The sequence below is a fragment of the Salvelinus fontinalis genome, chromosome 10 (assembly GCF_029448725.1).
Source record: "Salvelinus fontinalis isolate EN_2023a chromosome 10, ASM2944872v1, whole genome shotgun sequence".
Taxonomy (NCBI): Eukaryota; Metazoa; Chordata; class Actinopteri; order Salmoniformes; family Salmonidae; genus Salvelinus; species Salvelinus fontinalis.
The window spans coordinates 42,239,674-42,259,200 of NC_074674.1; the positions used below are offsets into that span (position 1 = coordinate 42,239,674).

At 48.3% G+C, this 19,527-nt stretch overlaps 1 protein-coding gene across 1 annotated transcript in view; it reads left to right on the forward strand.

Annotated features, from left to right (window-relative positions):
- LOC129864163 (thrombospondin type-1 domain-containing protein 1) overlaps window positions 1-18,616 on the forward strand; it is an 81,430-nt gene extending 62,814 nt beyond the window's left edge. Inside the window, exons 6-11 of the mRNA XM_055936833.1 lie at window positions 4,444-4,554; window positions 7,830-8,173; window positions 10,577-10,738; window positions 11,080-11,503; window positions 14,094-14,658; window positions 15,351-18,616. Coding sequence (XP_055792808.1) covers window positions 4,444-4,554; window positions 7,830-8,173; window positions 10,577-10,738; window positions 11,080-11,503; window positions 14,094-14,658; window positions 15,351-16,112 — 2,368 coding nt within the window. The 3' untranslated portion in view covers window positions 16,113-18,616. The remainder of the gene's footprint in view (window positions 1-4,443; window positions 4,555-7,829; window positions 8,174-10,576; window positions 10,739-11,079; window positions 11,504-14,093; window positions 14,659-15,350) is intronic.
- The last annotated feature ends 911 nt before the right edge of the window (window positions 18,617-19,527 follow it).

Below are 19,527 nucleotides of genomic sequence, written 5' to 3' on the forward strand. Positions count from 1 at the left end.
CTATTAGCGCGCACCACCACCGCTAACTAGCTAGCCATTTCACATCGGTTACACCCACAAGACATGACACGCAGAATAAAATACCAAAACCCACTGTATTAATTAGGAGACAGGTCGAAAGACACATGAAACGTTCATGGAGATTTAGCTAGCATTCTGTTGCTAGCTAATTTGTCCTGGCATATTATTTGACCTGAAATGAATATGGTCCTTTTTGTAAACTGGATCTTTGTAGTATTCTTACACATTTTGAGTGGTACAAAATCATGTGTTTTCTACCCAAAGATAAAACCTACCCAAAAGGGAAAGGGGAAACCTAGTTAGTTTTCTTTGATTAGTCTCTCCTTTTGATTAGTTTCTCTTCCTTTGGGATTAGTCTCTCTCCTTCGGGATTAGTCTCTCTCCTTCGGGATTAGTCTCTCTCCTTCGGGATTAGTCTCTCTCTTTTGGGATTAGTCTCTCTCCTTTTGGATGAGTCATTCTCCTTTGGGATTAGTCTCTCTCCTTTGGGATTAGTCTCTCTCCTTTGGGATTAGTCTCTCTCCTTTGGGATTAGTCTCTCTCCTTTGGGATTAGTCTCTCTCCTTTGGGATTAGTCTCTCTCCTTTGGGATTAGTCTCTCTCCTTTGGGATTAGTCTCTCTCCTTTTGGGATTAGTCTCTCTCCTTTTGGGATTAGTCTCTCTCCTTTGGGATTAGTCTCTCTCCTTTGGGATTAGTCTCTCTTCCTGTTGGATTAGTCTCTCTTCCTGTTGGATTAGTCTCTCCTTGTTCAGCTTTCAATCACCCACGTATGCTTGTGGAAACCAATGAGGAGATTGGAGAGGTGGGACTTGCAGCGCGTCAAGCGTCTGAAATAAATAATAAATTCAATTTTATCACCTGACTAATAGGGCTGGGAATTATAATACTACTATACTATATGATATTATCACCTGACTAATAGGGCTGGGAATTATACTACTACTATACTACTATACTATATGATATTATCACCTGACTAATAGGGCTGGGAATTATACTATTACTATACTACTATACTATATGATATTATCACCTGACTGCCAGGGCTGGGAATTATACTACTACTATACTATATGATATTATCACCTGACTAATAGGGCTGGGAATTATACTACTACTATACTACTATACTATATGATATTATCACCTGACTAATAGGGCTGGGAATTATACTACTACTATACCATATTATCACCATACCATATTATCACCATACCATATTATCACCATACCATATTATCACCATACCATATTATCACCATACCATATTATCACCATACCATATTATCACCATACCATATTATCACCATACTGAGACCTCACCATACCATATTATCACCATACCATATTATCACCATACCATATTATCACCATACCATATTATCACCATACCATATTATCACCATACTATATTATCACCATACCATATTATCACCACACCATACCATATTATCACCATACTGAGAGACCTCACCATACCATATTATCACCGTACCATATTATCACCATACCATATTATCACCATACCATATTATCACCATACCATATTATCACCATACTATATTATCACCATACCATATTATCACCATACCATATAATCACCATACTGAGACCTCACCATACCATATTATCACCATACCATATTATCACCATACCATATTATCACCATACTGAGAGACCTCACCATACCATATTATCACCATACCATATTATCACCATACCATATTATCACCATACCATATTATCACCATACCATATTATCACCATACCATATTATCACCATACCATATTATCACCATACCATATTATCACCATACCATATTATCACCACACCATATTATCACCATACTGAGACTTCACCATACCATATTATCACCATACCATATTATCACCATACCATATTATCACCACACCATACCATATTATCACCATACTGAGAGACCTCACCATACCATATTATCACCATACCATATTATCACCATACCATATTATCACCATACCATATTATCACTACCATATTATCACCATACCATATTATCACCATACTGAGACCTCACCATACCATATTATCACCATACCATATTATCACCATACCATATTATCACCATACCATATTATCACCACACCATATTATCACCATACTGAGACTTCACCATACCATATTATCACCATACCATATTATCACCATACCATATTATCACCATACCATATTATCACTATACCATATTATCACCATACCATATTATCACCATACTGAGACCTCACCATACCATATTATCACCATACCATATTATCACCATACTGAGACCTCACCATACCATATTATCACCATACTGAGAGACCTCACCATACCATATTATCACCATACCATATTATCACCATACCATATTATCACCACACCATATTATCACTATACCATATTATCACCACACCATATTATCACCATACTGAGACCTCACCATACCATATTATCACCATACCATATTATCACCATACTGAGACCTCGCCATACCATATTATCACCATACTGAGACCTCACCATACCATATTATCACCATACTGAGAGACCTCACCATACCATATTATCACCATACTGAGACCTCACCATACCATATTATCACCATACTGAGAGACCTCACCATACCATATTATCACCATACCATATTATCACTATACCATATTATCACCATACCATATTATCACCATACCATATTATCACCACACCATATTATCACCATACTGAGACCTCACCATACCATATTATCACCATACCATATTATCACCATACCATATTATCACCACACCATATTATCACCATACCATATTATCACCATACCATATTATCACCATACCATATTATCACCATACCATATTATCACCATACCATATTATCACTATACCATATTATCACCATACCATATTATCACCATACTGAGACCTCACCATACCATATTATCACCATACCATATTATCACCATACTGAGACCATACCATATTATCACCATACTGAGACCTCACCATACCATATTATCACCATACCATATTATCACCATACTGAGACCTCACCATACCATATTACCACCATACCATATTATCACCATACCATATTATCACCACACCATATTATCACCATACTGAGACCTCACCATACCATATTATCACCATACCATATTATCACCATACTGAGAGACCTCACCATACCATATTATCACCATACCATATTATCACCATACCATATTATCACCATACTGAGACCTCACCATACCATATTATCACCATACCATATTATCACCATACCATATTATCACCATACCATATTATCACCATACCATATTATCACCATACCATATTATCACCATACTGAGACCTCGCCATACCATATTATCACCATACTGAGAGACCTCACCATACCATATTATCACCATACTGAGACCTCACCATACCATATTATCACCATACCATATTATCACCATACCATATTATCACCACACCATATTATCACCACACCATATTATCACCATACTGAGACCTCACCATACCATATTATCACCATACTGAGACCTCACCATACCATATTACCACCATACCATATTATCACCATACTGAGACCTCGCCATACCATATTATCACCATACTGAGACCTCGCCATACCATATTATCACCATACTGAGACCTCGCCATACCATATTATCACCATACTGAGACCTCACCATACCATATTATCACCATACCATATTATCACCATACCATATTATCACCATACCATATTATCCCCATACCATATTATCCCCATACCATATTATCCCCATACCATATTATCACCATACCATATTATCCCCATACCATATTATCACCATACTGAGAGACCTCACCATACCATATTATCACCATACCATATTATCACCATACTGAGACCTCACCATACCATATTATCACCATACCATATTATCAGCGTACCATATTATCACCGTACCATATTATCACCGTACCATATTACCACCATACCATATTATCACCATACCATATTATCACCATACCATATTATCATCACCATACCATATTACCACCATACCATATTATCACCATACTGAGGGACCTCACCATACCATATTATCACCATACCATATTACCACCATACCATATTATCACCATACCATATTACCACCATACTGAGAGACCTCACCATACCATATTATCACCATACCATATTATCACCATACTGAGAGACCTCACCATACCATATTATCACCATACCATATTATCCCCATACCATATTATCCCCATTTTACCTGTGTCATCTATTTACTTCTTGTCTAAAAAAATTATTATATTTGTATCTGTCTTTATGTGAGTGTGAAGCGCTGCAATTTATTGTTGTAAATGTGTGGTATAAATAAAGTTGTATTTTATTTGACCACAGGGTGGCGCTGCGCTCCCCTCACACAAACCAGGATGTAAAGTCATCTGGCCCGCTCTACCTGTCTAGGATCTTCTCCTATAAGCTACTGGTGGACAACATCAACTCTTACAGGTACACAGAATCTCACACGCACTTTTGCAAAGTATTGTATTGAACCAAAATGCAGTGGGGGCCATACTTTGCGAACATAAGCAAGCATTTAAAGTTAATAAACAGGTTCTAACGCACATAATCATTTACATTTAAGTCATTTAGCAGACGCTCTTATCCAGAGCGACTTACAAATTGGTGCATTCACCTAATGACATCCAGTGGAACAGCCACTTTACAATAGTGCATCTAAATCTTTTAAGGGGGGGGGGGGGGGGCAGAAGGATTGCTTTATCCTATCCTAGGTATTCCTTGAAGAGGTGGGGTTTCAGGTGTCTCCGGAAGGTGGTGATTGACTCCGCTGTCCTGGCGTCGTGAGGGAGTTTGTTCCACCATTGGGGTGCCAGAGCAGCGAACAGTTTTGACTGGGCTGAGCGGGAACTGTACTTCCTCAGTGGTAGGGAGGCGAGCAGGCCAGAGGTGGATGAACGCAGTGCCCTTGTTTGGGTGTAGGGCCTGATCAGAGCCTGAAGGTACTGAGGTGCCGTTCCCCTCACAGCTCCGTAGGCAAGCACCATGGTCTTGTAGCGGATGCGAGCTTCAACTGGAAGCCAGTGGAGAGAGCGGAGGAGCGGGGTGACGTGAGAGAACTTGGGAAGGTTGAACACCAGACGGGCTGCGGCGTTCTGGATGAGTTGTAGGGGTTTGATGGCACAGGCAGGGAGCCCAGCCAACAGCGAGTTGCAGTAATCCAGACGGGAGATGACAAGTGCCTGGATTAGGACCTGCGCCGCTTCCTGTGTGAGGCAGGGTCGTACTCTGCGGATGTTGTAGAGCATGAACCTACAGGAACGGGCCACCGCCTTGATGTTAGTTGAGAACGACAGGGTGTTGTCCAGGATCACGCCAAGGTTCTTAGCGCTCTGGGAGGAGGACACAATGGAGTTGTCAACCGTGATGGCGAGATCATGGAACGGGCAGTCCTTCCCCGGGAGGAAGAGCAGCTCCGTCTTGCCGAGGTTCAGCTTGAGGTGGTGATCCGTCATCCACACTGATATGTCTGCCAGACATGCAGAGATGCGATTCGCCACCTGGTCATCAGAAGGGGGAAAGGAGAAGATTAGTTGTGTGTCGTCTGCATAGCAATGATAGGAGAGACCATGTGAGGTTATGACAGAGCCAAGTGACTTGGTGTATAGCGAGAATAGGAGAGGGCCTAGAACAGAGCCCTGGGGGACACCAGTGGTGAGAGCGCGTGGTGAGGAGACAGATTCTCGCCACGCCACCTGGTAGGAGCGACCTGTCAGGTAGGACGCAATCCAAGCGTGGGCCGCGCCGGAGATGCCCAACTCGGAGAGGGTGGAGAGGAGGATCTGATGGTTCACAGTATCGAAGGCAGCCGATAGGTCTAGAAGGATGAGAGCAGAGGAAAGAGAGTTAGCTTTAGCAGTGCGGAGCGCCTCCGTGATACAGAGAAGAGCAGTCTCAGTTGAATGACTAGTCTTGAAACCTGACTGATTTGGATCAAGAAGGTCATTCTGAGAGAGATAGCAGGAGAGCTGGCCAAGGACGGCACGTTCAAGAGTTTTGGAGAGAAAAGAAAGAAGGGATACTGGTCTGTAGTTGTTGACATCGGAGGGATCGAGTGTAGGTTTTTTCAGAAGGGGTGCAACTCTCGCTCTCTTGAAGACGGAAGGGACGTAGCCAGCGGTCAGGGATGAGTTGATGAGCGAGGTGAGGTAAGGGAGAAGGTCTCCGGAAATGGTCTGGAGAAGAGAGGAGGGGATAGGGTCAAGCGGGCAGGTTGTTGGGAGGCCGGCCGTCACAAGACGCGAGATTTCATCTGGAGAGAGAGGAGAGAAAGAGGTCAAAGCACAGGGTAGGGCAGTGTGAGCAGAACCAGCGGTGTCGTTTGACTTAGCAAACGAGGATCGGATGTCGTCGACCTTCTTTTCAAAATGGTTGACGAAGTCGTCTGCAGAGAGGGAGGAGGGGGGGGGGAGGGGGAGGAGGATTCAGGAGGGAGGAGAAGGTGGCAAAGAGCTTCCTAGGGTTAGAGGCAGATGCTTGGAATTTAGAGTGGTAGAAAGTGGCTTTAGCAGCAGAGACAGAAGAGGAAAATGTAGAGAGGAGGGAGTGAAAGGATGCCAGGTCCGCAGGGAGGCGAGTTTTCCTCCATTTCCGCTCGGCTGCCCGGAGCCCTGTTCTGTGAGCTCGCAATGAGTCGTCGAGCCACGGAGCGGGAGGGGAGGACCGAGCCGGCCTGGAGGATAGGGGACATAGAGAGTCAAAGGATGCAGAAAGGGAGGAGAGGAGGGTTGAGGAGGCAGAATCAGGAGATAGGTTGGAGAAGGTTTGGGCAGAGGGAAGAGATGATAGGATGGAAGAGGAGAGAGTAGCGGGGGAGAGAGAGCGAAGGTTGGGACGGCGCGATACCATCCGAGTAGGGGCAGTGTGGGAAGTGTTGGATGAGAGCGAGAGGGAAAAGGATACAAGGTAGTGGTCGGAGACTTGGAGGGGAGTTGCAATGAGGTTAGTGGAAGAACAGCATCTAGTAAAGATGAGGTCAAGCGTATTGCCTGCCTTGTGAGTAGGGGGGGAAGGTGAGAGGGTGAGGTCAAAAGAGGAGAGGAGTGGAAAGAAGGAGGCGGAGAGGAATGAGTCAAAGGTAGACATGGGGAGGTTAAAGTCACCCAGAACTGTGAGAGGTGAGCCGTCCTCAGGAAAGGAGCTTATCAAGGCATCAAGCTCATTGATGAACTCTCCAAGGGAACCTGGAGGGCGATAAATGATAAGGATGTTAAGCTTGAAAGGGCTGGTAACTGTGACAGCATGGAATTCAAAGGAGGCGATAGACAGATGGGTAAGGGGAGAAAGAGAGAATGACCACTTGGGAGAGATGAGGATCCCGGTGCCACCACCGCGCTGACCAGAAGCTCTCGGGGTGTGCGAGAACACGTGGGCAGACGAAGAGAGAGCAGTAGGAGTAGCAGTGTTATCTGTGGTGAGCCATGTTTCCGTCAGTGCCAAGAAGTCGAGGGACTGGAGGGACGCATAGGCTGAGATGAGCTCTGCGTATCAGCCAATTAAGCTCTGCGTATCAGCCAATTAAAATTGTCGATTTACTTGCATGTGACAGAAAGCGAAATTGTAGCCGGTCCCATAAGATAACATGGCACATGTTAGCCCTATGCTAACCTCACCAGGTGGCAGTGATTACTTCCTGGTACAACTTCTGCTAGCCAGTTAGAAATTGTAGATGTAGTTTTGTAATGATCCTCCTCCTCCTCCTCCAGGTCAGGCTGTGAGGGAACGGTATCTGTACGTCTGGTGACCCCTCCCTGTGCTCTGATCAACGGCAAGGTCCTCTTATTCCGGGACGGAGGTGTGGGGTCAGAGGGAAAGGGGGGCACAGGGGTGTGGGGAGCAGGTGGAGGGGTGGAAGGGGGTGTAGGGGCAGAGGGCCCGCTCCCCTCCGTTCCACTGGCGTTTAATTGGCTGACACAGGGGGAGAACGAGACAGAATTCAACTGTTCGGTGTTTGACCCAGGAAGGAATAAATACTGCTTCAGATTTGTGCTCAACTTCAGCCGCTCTCCGAGTCCAGCTCAGACCTGCCTGGTGGTGCACAGGAACGCAGGTAGGAACACACCCCTGACCCAACCATGACCCAACACCCCTGACCCAACCATGACCCAACACCCCTGACCCAACCATGACCCTACACCCCTAACCCAACCATGACCCTACACCCCTAACCCAACCATGACCCTACACCCCTGACCCAACCATGACCCTACACCCCTGACCCAACCATGACCCAACCATGACCCTACACCCCTAACCCTGACCCAACCATGACCCTACACCCCTAACCCTAACCCTGACCCAACCATGACCCTACACCCCTAACCCTAACCCTGAACCAACCATGACCCTACACCCCTAACCCTGACCCAACCATGACCCTACACCCCTAACCATGACCCTACACCCCTAACCCTAACCCTGACCCAGCCATGACCCTACACCCCTAACCCTGACCCAACCATGACCCTACACCCCTAACCCTGACCCAACCATGACCCTACACCCCTGACCCTGACCCAACCATGACCCTACACCCCTGACCCTACACCCCTAACCATGACCCAACACCCCTGACCAAACCATGACCCTACACCCCTGACCCAACCCTGACCCTACACCCCTGACCCTGACCCTACACCCCTAACCCTGACCCAACCATGACCCTACACCCCTAACCCTGACCCAACCATGACCCTACACCCCTGACCCTACACCCCTAACCATGACCCAACACCCCTAACCCTGACCTAACCCTGACCCTACACCCCTAACCCTGACCCTACACCCCTAACCCTGACCCAACACCCCTAACCCTGACCCAACCCTGACCCTACACCCCTGACCCTGACCCTACACCCCTAACCCTGACCCAAGCCTGACCCTACACCCCTACACCCCTGACCCTACACCCCTAACCCTGACCCAACCCTGACCCTACACCCCTGACCCTACACCCCTAACCCTGACCCAACCCTGACCCTACACCCCTAACCCTGACCCAACCCTGACCCTACACCCCTGACCCGACCCTACACCCCTGACCCAACCCTACACCCCTACACCCCTGACCCTACACCCCTGACCCAACCCTGACCCTGACCCTACACCCCTGACCCAACCCTGACCCTACACCCCTGACCCAACCCTGACCCTACACCCCTGACCCTGACCCAACCATGACCCTACACCCCTGACCCTACACCCCTAACCATGACCCAACACCCCTAACCCTGACCTAGCCCTGACCCTACACCCCTAACTCTGACCCTACACCCCTAACCCTGACCCAACCCTGACCCTACACCCCTAACCCTGACCCAACCCTGACCCTACACCCCTAACCCTGACCCAACCCTGACCCTACACCCCTGACCCTGACCCTACACCCCTAACCCTGACCCAACCCTGACCCTACACCCCTGACCCAACCCTGACCCTACACCCCTGACCCGACCCTGACCCTACACCCCTGACCTGACCCTGACCCTACACCCCTGACCAACCCTGACCCTGACCCTACACCCCTGACCCAACCCTGACCCTACACCCCTGACCCTGACCCTACACCCCTACACCCCTGACCCTACACCCCTGACCCTGACCCTACACCCCTGACCCTACACCCCTGACCCAACCCTGACCCTACACCCCTAACCCTGACCGCAAACCCTAACTGCTATATTCTAGCACTAACCTTAACCCTAACTCAACGCTAGATTGGACATCATCAGAAAAAGCTTGACCAGCACTGACCAGCATCAGTCTAGCTTGACCAGCATCAGACAGCACTGACCAGCATCAGACCAACTTGGCCAACATCAGACCAGCTTGACCAGCATCAGTCCAGCATCAGACCAACTTGGCCAACATCAGACCAACTTGGCCAGCATCAAACCAACTTGGCCAGCATCAGACCAGCACTAACCAGCATCAGACCAGCACTAACCAGCATCAGACCAGCATCAGACCAGCATCAGACCAGCATCAGACCAGCACTGACCAGCACTGACCAGCATTGACCAGCATCAGACCAGCACTGACCAGCATCAGACCAGCACTGACCAGCATCAGACCAGCACTGACCAGCATTGACCAGCATCAGACCAGCACTGACCAGCATCAGACCAGCACTGACCAGCATTGATCAGCATCAGACCAGCATCAGACCAGCATTGATCAGCATCAGACCAGCATTGACCAGCATCAGACCAGCACTGACCAGCATCAGACCAACTTGGCCAGCATCAAACCAACTTGGCCAGCATCATACCAGCACTGACCAGCATCATACCAACTTGACCAGCATCAGACCAGCACTGACCAGCATTTTTCAGCAGCTAGATAGCTACTGTATGTGACATCTCTCGCTCGCTCTCTCGATCCCCCAAAAACTCTTGCTCTCTCCTCCTCCCTCTCACTCCCCCCCCCCCCCCCCTCTCTCCTCTCTCTGTAGAGTCATGGGGTGTGTGGCAGGCGTGGAGTGTGTGCAGTGTGAGCTGTGGAGAGGGGGTGAGGGAGAGAGTGCGAGAGTGTCTGCTGCCCTCCGGTGGTGGAAGTATGCAGTGCACCGGCATGGTCAAGGAACAGTCTCTCTGCTCACTGGAAGACTGTACAGGTACTTTGTCCTTTCTTAACATCATCTGTCAACTCTCTCTCCTTTCCACTCTTTTTCTGTCATTTCCTCATATCTTCAGTCATGCAGTATCTCCCTCCAACTCTCTCTCTTTTCTCTTTTATTTTTATCCCCAGTAATGTTACTTCCCCATCAGCACAAGACGTGAAAAGAAGTCTCTTTAACTAGAAAAACATCTTTTTATTGTCTTGTGCTCATAGGCTTATACTCAATGATGTCATATTGATTTCCTCAATCATCTAACGTTGTTTCTCTTGTCCCCGCCCCCTCATCTATTTCTCTCTCTCCCTATTCCCTTCTCACTTCCTCTTTCTGTCTTCCAGTCCACCCCGCTCCCTCTCCGTCCCTCCCCCCTCCTCCAGCCTCCTCCTTTCTTGGTGGTAACCTGGTGGTCGTGGCAGGTATATCCCTGTGTCTGGCGGTCATCCTAGCTACCATCCTGGTCACCCTGTGGCGTAAACTCTGCCGGACACCTCAGTGTAACTCGGTCCGCAGCGGATCTATGCACTCACCTGGGGGACGTAAACTCTCTGACGAGGCCTCCATCTGTGGGAACAGCCTCCAGAGACCCAGCCTCTCCGACAGCCAGGGGAACCACGGGGGCACAGGGCCAGGGCTAGCCCAGAACGAAAGGCCTAACCCGGGGTGCAAGCCTCTGCCTCAGCCCCCTCCTCTGGTTATTCCCCTGGATCAGGACCCAGATAGACTGTCTCCATCGGGACAGAAGGTGCTACCGCCAATCTTTGGGTAGGTAGAGTTTGTTTGTTTATTTCAATTTAATGTATTACTATAATTAATATATGTTCACAAAATACTGGGTGCTCCACAAATACACTTTGACAGTCAAGTCCCTATTTTGACCAATCAGATTGCTTGGCTGGGACTAACCATCTCATAACTGACAATTTGATGTACACTGTAGTATTCTAGCTGAAGTATGGGAAATAACTGCAGTGTTCCAGCTGAAGTACGGGGAATAACTGTAGTGTTCCAGCTGAAGTACGGGGAATAACTGTAGTGTTCCAGCTGAAGTACGGGGAATAACTGTAGTGTTCCAGCTGAAGTACGGGGAATAACTGTAGTGTTCTAGCTGAAATACGGGGAATAACTGTAGTGTTCCAGCTGAAGTACGGGGAATAACTGTAGTACGGGGAATAACTGTAGTGTTCCAGCTGAAGTACGGGGAATAACTGTAGTGTTCCAGCTGAAGTACGGGGAATAACTGTAGTGTTCCAGCTGAAGTACGGGGAATAACTGTAGTGTTCCAGCTGAAGTACGGGGAATAACTGTAGTGTTCTAGCTGAAGTACGGGGAATAACTGTAGTGTTCCAGCTGAAGTACGGGGAATAACTGTAGTACGGGGAATAACTGTAGTGTTCCAGCTGAAGTACGGGGAATAACTGTAGTGTTCTAGCTGAAGTACGGGGAATAACTGTAGTGTTCCAGCTGAAGTACGGGGAATAACTGTAGTACGGGGAATAACTGTAGTGTTCCAGCTGAAGAACTGGGAATAACTGTAGTGTTCCAGCTGAAGTACAGGGAATAACTGCAGTGTTCCAGCTGAAGTACAGGGAATAACTGCAGTGTTCCAGCTGAAGTACAGGGAATAACTGTAGTGTTCCAGCTGAAGTACGGGGAATAACTGTAGTACGGGGAATAACTGTAGTGTTCCAGCTGAAGTACGGGGAATAACTGTAGTGTTCCAGCTGAAGTACGGGGAATAACTGTAGTGTTCCAGCTGAAGTACGGGGAATAACTGTAGTGTTCCAGCTGAAGTATGGGGAATAACTGTAGTGTTCCAGCTGAAGTACGGGGAATAACTGCAGTGTTCCAGCTGAAGTACGGGGAATAACTACAGTGTTCCAGCTGAAGTACGGGGAATAACTGTAGTACGGGGAATAACTGCAGTGTTCCAGCTGAAGTATGGGGAATAACTGTAGTGTTCCAGCTGAAGTACGGGGAATAACTGCAGTGTTCCAGCTGAAGTACAGGGAATAACTGTAGTGTTCCAGCTGAAGTACGGGGAATAACTGTAGTACGGGGAATAACTGTAGTGTTCCAGCTGAAGTACGGGGAATAACTGTAGTGTTCCAGCTGAAGTACGGGGAAAAACTGCAGTGTTCCAGCTGAAGTACGGGGAATAACTGTAGTGTTCCAGCTGAAGTATGGGGAATAACTGTAGTGTTCCAGCTGAAGTACGGGGAATAACTGCAGTGTTCCAGCTGAAGTACGGGGAATAACTACAGTGTTCCAGCTGAAGTACGGGGAATAACTGTAGTACGGGGAATAACTGCAGTGTTCCAGCTGAAGTATGGGGAATAACTGTAGTGTTCCAGCTGAAGTATGGGGAATAACTGTAGTGTTCCAGCTGAAGTACGGGGAATAACTGTAGTGTTCCAGCTGAAGTACGGGGAATAACTGTAGTGTTCTAGCTGAAGTACGGGGAATAACTGTAGTGTTCCAGCTGAAGTACGGGGAATAACTGTGTTCCAGCTGAAGTACTGGGAATAACTGTAGTATTAGATGCTGACCACACCGCTTGCGTTAAGTGTGCGAATGTTGCAAAATAAATGTACACATGTTTTTCAATCATTTTATCCAAACTGGGCGCGCGCCAACAAGCATCTGCGAAGCCAGGCGACAAAATAGAACTTTGTTCTATTTTTTTTTTACACTTGACGTGCTGCAAGTCCCGCCTCTCCCATCTCCTCATTGGTTTTTAGGAGCATATACCCACGTGGGTGATTGAAAGATGAACTGAGGTCCACACTCCAGTCCAGTTGGTGGTGGTAATGCACCTTAAAGGTATCGTCTGGTTCAGCAGCTGAAGGGTTAACTATATGACTGTATTCTCCAGGTATCGTCTGGTTCAGCAGCAGCTGAAGGGTTAACTATATGACTGTATTCTCCAGGTACCGTCTGGTTCAGCAGCTGAAGGGTTAACTATATGACTGTATTCTCCAGGTATCGTCTGGTTCAGCAGCAGCTGAAGGGTTAACTATATGACTGTATTCTCCAGGTACCGTCTGGTTCAGCAGCTGAAGGGTTAACTATATGACTGTATTCTCCAGGTATCGTCTGGTTCAGCAGCTGAAGGGTTAACTATATGACTGTACTCTCAAGTTACCGTCTGGTTTAGCAGCTGAAGGGTTAACTATATGACTGTATTCTCCAGGTATCGTCTGGTTCAGCAGCAGCTGAAGGGTTAACTATATGACTGTATTCTCCAGGTATCGTCTGGTTCAGCAGCTGAAGGGTTAACTATATGACTGTATTCTCCAGGTATCGTCTGGTTCAGCAGCAGCTGAAGGGTTAACTATATGACTGTATTCTCCAGGTACCGTCTGGCCCAGCAGCAGTTAAAAGAGATGAAGAAGAGAGGTTTAAAGGAAGCCACCCAGCTCTATCATGTCTCACAGAGCCCTGTCCACGACACTCTTCTGGAGGACTCCCCCACCTCCACCCCTACCCAGCCAGGGTTCACCTTCCCTGGGCTCAGCCCCAACCCCAGCCCCCTGGACCTCCAGGAAGAGGATTCTAATCTGAGCCGGTTTCGTATCACCGCCCCCTTCCCCGAGCCCAGGGTCCCACAGCGCAGCTCGGTTACTCTGCCAGACAGACTGAGCCCCAGGGTGGAGCTCGTCCTGGGGCCTCCCGTGGCCGGATACATGAGAGAAGGCGGGGGAGGAGGTGGCGGGAGCTCCAAACGACGAGACCGCACGGCAGACTGGGTGGAGATGGTGGAGAGGACTGGGTTAGGAGGGATGGGAGGAGGAGGCGTTCCCTCCAACTCGTACCAGAAAAACCCAAACTGTAGACGGACATCCAGCTTTCACGTCACCAAGCCCCCACCTCCCCCAGCAGCCCCATGTCGCCCCCACAGGGAGAGGAGTCAGACCCAGGTAATAACCAATAACACCCGGGGAGGTAATAACCAATAACACCCGGGGAGGTAATAACCAATAACACCCGGGGAGGTAATAACCAATAACACCCGGGGAGGTAATAACCAATAACAACCCGGGGAGGTAATAACCAATAACACCGGGGGAGGTAATAACCAATAACAACCCGGGGAGGTAATAACCAATAACAACCGGGGAGGTAATAACCAATAACAACCGGGGAGGTAATAACCAATAACAACCCGGGGAGGTAATAACCAATAACAACCGGGGAGGTAATAACCAATAACAACCGAGGAGGTAATAACCAATAACAACCGAGGAGGTAATAACCAATAACAACCGGGGAGGTAATAACCAATAACACCCGGGGAGGTAATAACCAATAACACCCGGGGAGGTAATAACCAATAACACCCGGGGAGGTAATAACCAATAACACCCGGGGAGGTAATAACCAATAACAACCGGGGAGGTAATAACCAATAACACCCGGGGAGGTAATAACCAATAACACCCGGGGAGGTAATAACCAATAACACCCGGGGAGGTTATAACCCCACAATGGAAATAAGTCAGTAGGCTTTGTGTTTTTACTCCTTGATAATATTTAATGTATGTATTGTTGTACTCAAATGACAGTGTACATATGCACAATTAATGATTAATTCAGCCATTCATTAATTCAGGTGGGTCCCCGCACCAGGACCCTCCCCGAGGGCAGCTGTAGGATCCGAGGAACCTCGGAGACCCAGAACCCGGCCTACCCACCCTATCCCATCCCAGAGCAGAGCACCCCTGACTGGGCCAGGCCCAAACCGCGACCCCTTTGGCCTGGGGACGACAGGAGAAGACCCTGGGTGGAGACTGGATGTCCTCCGTGTTTCAGTAACAAACCCAAACACGCTGAAAACAACACCACCTACTTGATCTCTGACCCCGAACACACAGAGACCAACACTACAACGGCGGCCATGTTAGGATCTGAGCTGCTTAGCAACCCGGAACTCACCCTGGAGAGGGAGAGGCGGAGGATTGGCGATAGAAGAGAAGGAGGTGAAGATAGAGGAGAGAGAGGTGGGACTTCAGGTATAGGTGGACCAGGGGTGGGGTCTCGTGGCTGCACTGCTTACCTCACCCCGGACCGGGCGGAGCGGGCTGAACATAACTGGAACCGTCGAGGCCCTTCCCCGATTCAGAGAAATATCCTGGCCAGGAAGCTGAGAGAAGCTCAGTCCTGCAACACCGCCTCCGACCAGCAGGGGCGCCATAACCCACAGCAGCAGAGGCAGCGCAGCTCCACATTTAGCGTGTCTGCCAGTGAACAAAGGAAGGGGAGGTGCAGGTCTCTTCCTCTGTCTGGAGACTCCCCCTATGGACTGACTGAGGCAGAGCAATGCATGCTGGATCTAGATATGACCTCGCTATACCTGGGAGAGGATGAGTTCTGACCTGTACACACCTAGAGGGGAGGAGAGGATGAGTTCTGACCTGTACACACCTAGAGGAGAGGATGAGTTCTGACCTGTACACACCTAGAGAGGAGAGGATGAGTTCTGACCTTTACACACCTAGAGGGGAGGAGAGGATGAGTTCTGACCTGTACACACCTAGAGAGGATGAGTTCTGACCTGTACACACCTGGAGAGGATGAGTTCTGACCTGTACACACCTGGAGAGGATGAGTTCTGACCTGTACACACCTAGAGGGGAGGATGAGTTCTGACCTGTACACACCTGGAGAGGATGAGTTCTGACCTGTACACACCTGGAGAGGATGAGTTCTGACCTGTACACACCTAGAGGGGAGGAGAGGATGAGTTCTGACCTGTACACACCTGGAGAGGATGAGTTCTGACCTGTACACACCTGGAGAGGATGAGTTCTGACCTGTACACACCTGGAGAGGATGAGCTCTGACCTGTACACACCTGGAGAGGATGAGTTCTGACCTGTACACACCTGGAGAGGATGAGTTCTGACCTGTACACACCTGGAGGGGAGGAAGAAGTCTTGTTGCCTAGAAGGTGCCCAGAGGAGGAAGAGGAGAAAGTTGTAAAGACATGACTGAAAACCCTTTGGGTAACGCTTGACACCAGCATCATAACGTTATGACACAGTTATAACCATGTCACAATATGTCATAACAGCTGACATAAGTTATAACTTATCATAATATGGTCATAAGTGTCATCAAATCAAATTGTATTCGTCAAATGACCTTACCGTGAGATGCTTACTTTACAAGCCCTTAGCCAACAATGCAGTTAGAAGAAAAGAGTTAAGGAAATATTTACTAAATAAAATAAAAGCAAAAGAATAATACTTTTGTAAAAAGTAACAATTAAGGGCCTCCCGGGTGGCGCAGTGGTCTAGGGCACTGCATCGCAGTGCTAACTGCGCCACCAGAGTCTCTGGGTTCGCTCCCAGGCTCTGTCGCAGCCGGCCGCGACCGGGAGGTCCGTGGGGCGACGCACAATTGGGCTAGCGTCGTCCGGGGTAGGGAGGGTTTGGCCGGTAGGGATATCCTTGTCTCATCGCGCTCCAGCGACTCCTGTGGCGGGCCGGGCGCAGTGCGCACTAACCAAGGGGGGCCAGGTACACAGTGTTTCCTCCGACACATTGGTGCGGCTGGCTTCCGGGTTGGAGGCGCGCTGTGTTAAGAAGCAGTACAGCTGGTTGGGTTGTGCTTCGGAGGACGCATGGCTTTCGACCTTCGTCTCTCCCGAGCCCGTACGGGAGTTGTAGCGATGAGACAAGATAGTAATTACTAGCGATTGGATACAACGAAAATTGGGGAGAAAAGGGGATAAAAAAAATAATAAAATAAAAAAATAAAAAAAAGTAACAATAAAATAACAATAACGAGGCTATACACAGGGGGTACCGGTATTGAGTTAATGTGGAGGCTATACACAGGGGGTACCGGTATTGAGTTAATGTGGAGGCTATACACAGGGGGTACCGGTATTGAGTTAATGTGGAGGCTATATACAGGGGGTACCGGTATCGAGTTAATGTGCGGGGGTACAGGTTAGTTGAGGTACTTTAAAGTACTACTTAAGTAGTTTTTTGGGGTATCTGTACTTTTACTTTTGATATTTTTAACAAGTATTACTTTGACTTCACTACATTCCTAAAAAATAAATAGTACTTTTTATATCCAAAAAGTACTCGTTACATTTTGAATGCTTAGCAGGACAGGAAAATGGTCCAATTCACGCACTTATCAAGAGAACACGTGGTCGTCCCTACATCCCTACTGGCGGACTCAATAAACACAAATACATCTTTCGTAAATGATGTCAGAGTGTCAGAGTGTCAGAGTGTCAGAGTGTCAGAGTGTCAGAGTGTCAGAGTGTCAGAGTGTCAGAGTGTCAGGGTGTCAGGGTGTCAGGGTGTCAGGGTGTCAGGGTGTCAGGGTGTCAGGGTGTCAGGGTGTCCGGGTGTCGTAGTGTGCCCCTGGCTATCTGTAATGGTGTCAGGGTGTCGTAGCGTGCCCCTGGGTGTCGTAGCGTGCCCCTGGGTGTCGTAGCGTGCCCCTGGGTGTCGTAGCGTGCCCCTGGGTGTCGTAGCGTGCCCCTGGGTGTCGTAGCGTGCCCCTGGGTGTCGTAGCGTGCCCCTGGGTGTCGTAGCGTGCCCCTGGGTGTCGTAGCGTGTCGTAGTGTGCCCCTGGGTGTCGTAGCGTGCCCCTGGGTGTCGTAGTGTCTGGGTGTCGTAGCGTGTCGTAGCGTGCCCCTGGGTGTCGTAGCGTGTCTGGGTGTCGTAGTGTCAGAGTGTCGTAGTGTGCCCCTGGCTATCTGTAATGATGTCTGGGTGTCTGGGTGTCGTAGCGTGCCCCTGGGTGTCGTAGTGTGCCCCTGGCTATCTGTAATGATGTCTGGGTGTCTGGGTGTCGTAGCGTGCCCCTGGGTGTCGTAGTGTCCGGGTGTCGTAGTGTGCCCCTGGGTGTCGTAGTGTGCCCCAGGGTGTCGTAGTGTGCCCCTGGCTATCTGTAATGATGTCTGGGTGTCAGAGTGTCGTAGTGTGCCCCTGGCTATCTGTGAATTTAAAAAAAGACAAAATGGTGCCATCTGCTTTCCTTAATATAAGGAATTTGAAAATATTTTTTACTTTTGCATACTTAAGTAAAATTGAGCAATTACATTTACTTTTGATACTTACTGCAAGTATATTTACAATCAAATACTTTTAGACTTTTACTCAAGTAGTATTTTACTGGGTGACTTTCAATTTTCCTTGAGTAACTTTCTATTAAGGTATGTATGACAATTGGTTACTTTTTCCACCAATGTGTACATGTAGGTAAAGTGACTATGCATAGATAATAAACAGAGAGTAGCAGCAGTGTAAAAAAAGAGGGGTTAATGCAAATAGTCTGGGTAGCCATTTTGATTAGATGTTCAGGAGTCTAATGGCTTGGGGGTAGAAGCTGTTTAGAAGCCTTTTGGTCCTAGACTTGGTGCTCCGGTACTGCTTGCCGTGCGGTAGCAGAGAGAACAGTCTATGACTAAGGTGGCTGGTGTCTTTGACAATTTAAAGGTCCTTCCTCTGACACCGCCTGGTATAGAGGTCTTGCAAGGCTGGAAGCTTGGCCCCAGTGATGTACTGGGCCGTACGCACTACCCTCTGTAGTGCCTTGCGATCAGAGGTTGAGCAGTTGTCGTGAATGTTTCATGTGTTTCTATTTGTCCCCAAATTAATATAGTTGGTTCAGAGTTTGTGTTGATATTTCAACTTGAGTGTCCTGATCGCGTCTGGTGCGGATGGACAAAATCAACATGCATGTGATGGCGCACACGGTGATGCAACCAGTCAGGATGCTCTCGATGGTGCAGCTGTGGAACCTCTTGAGAATCTGAGGAC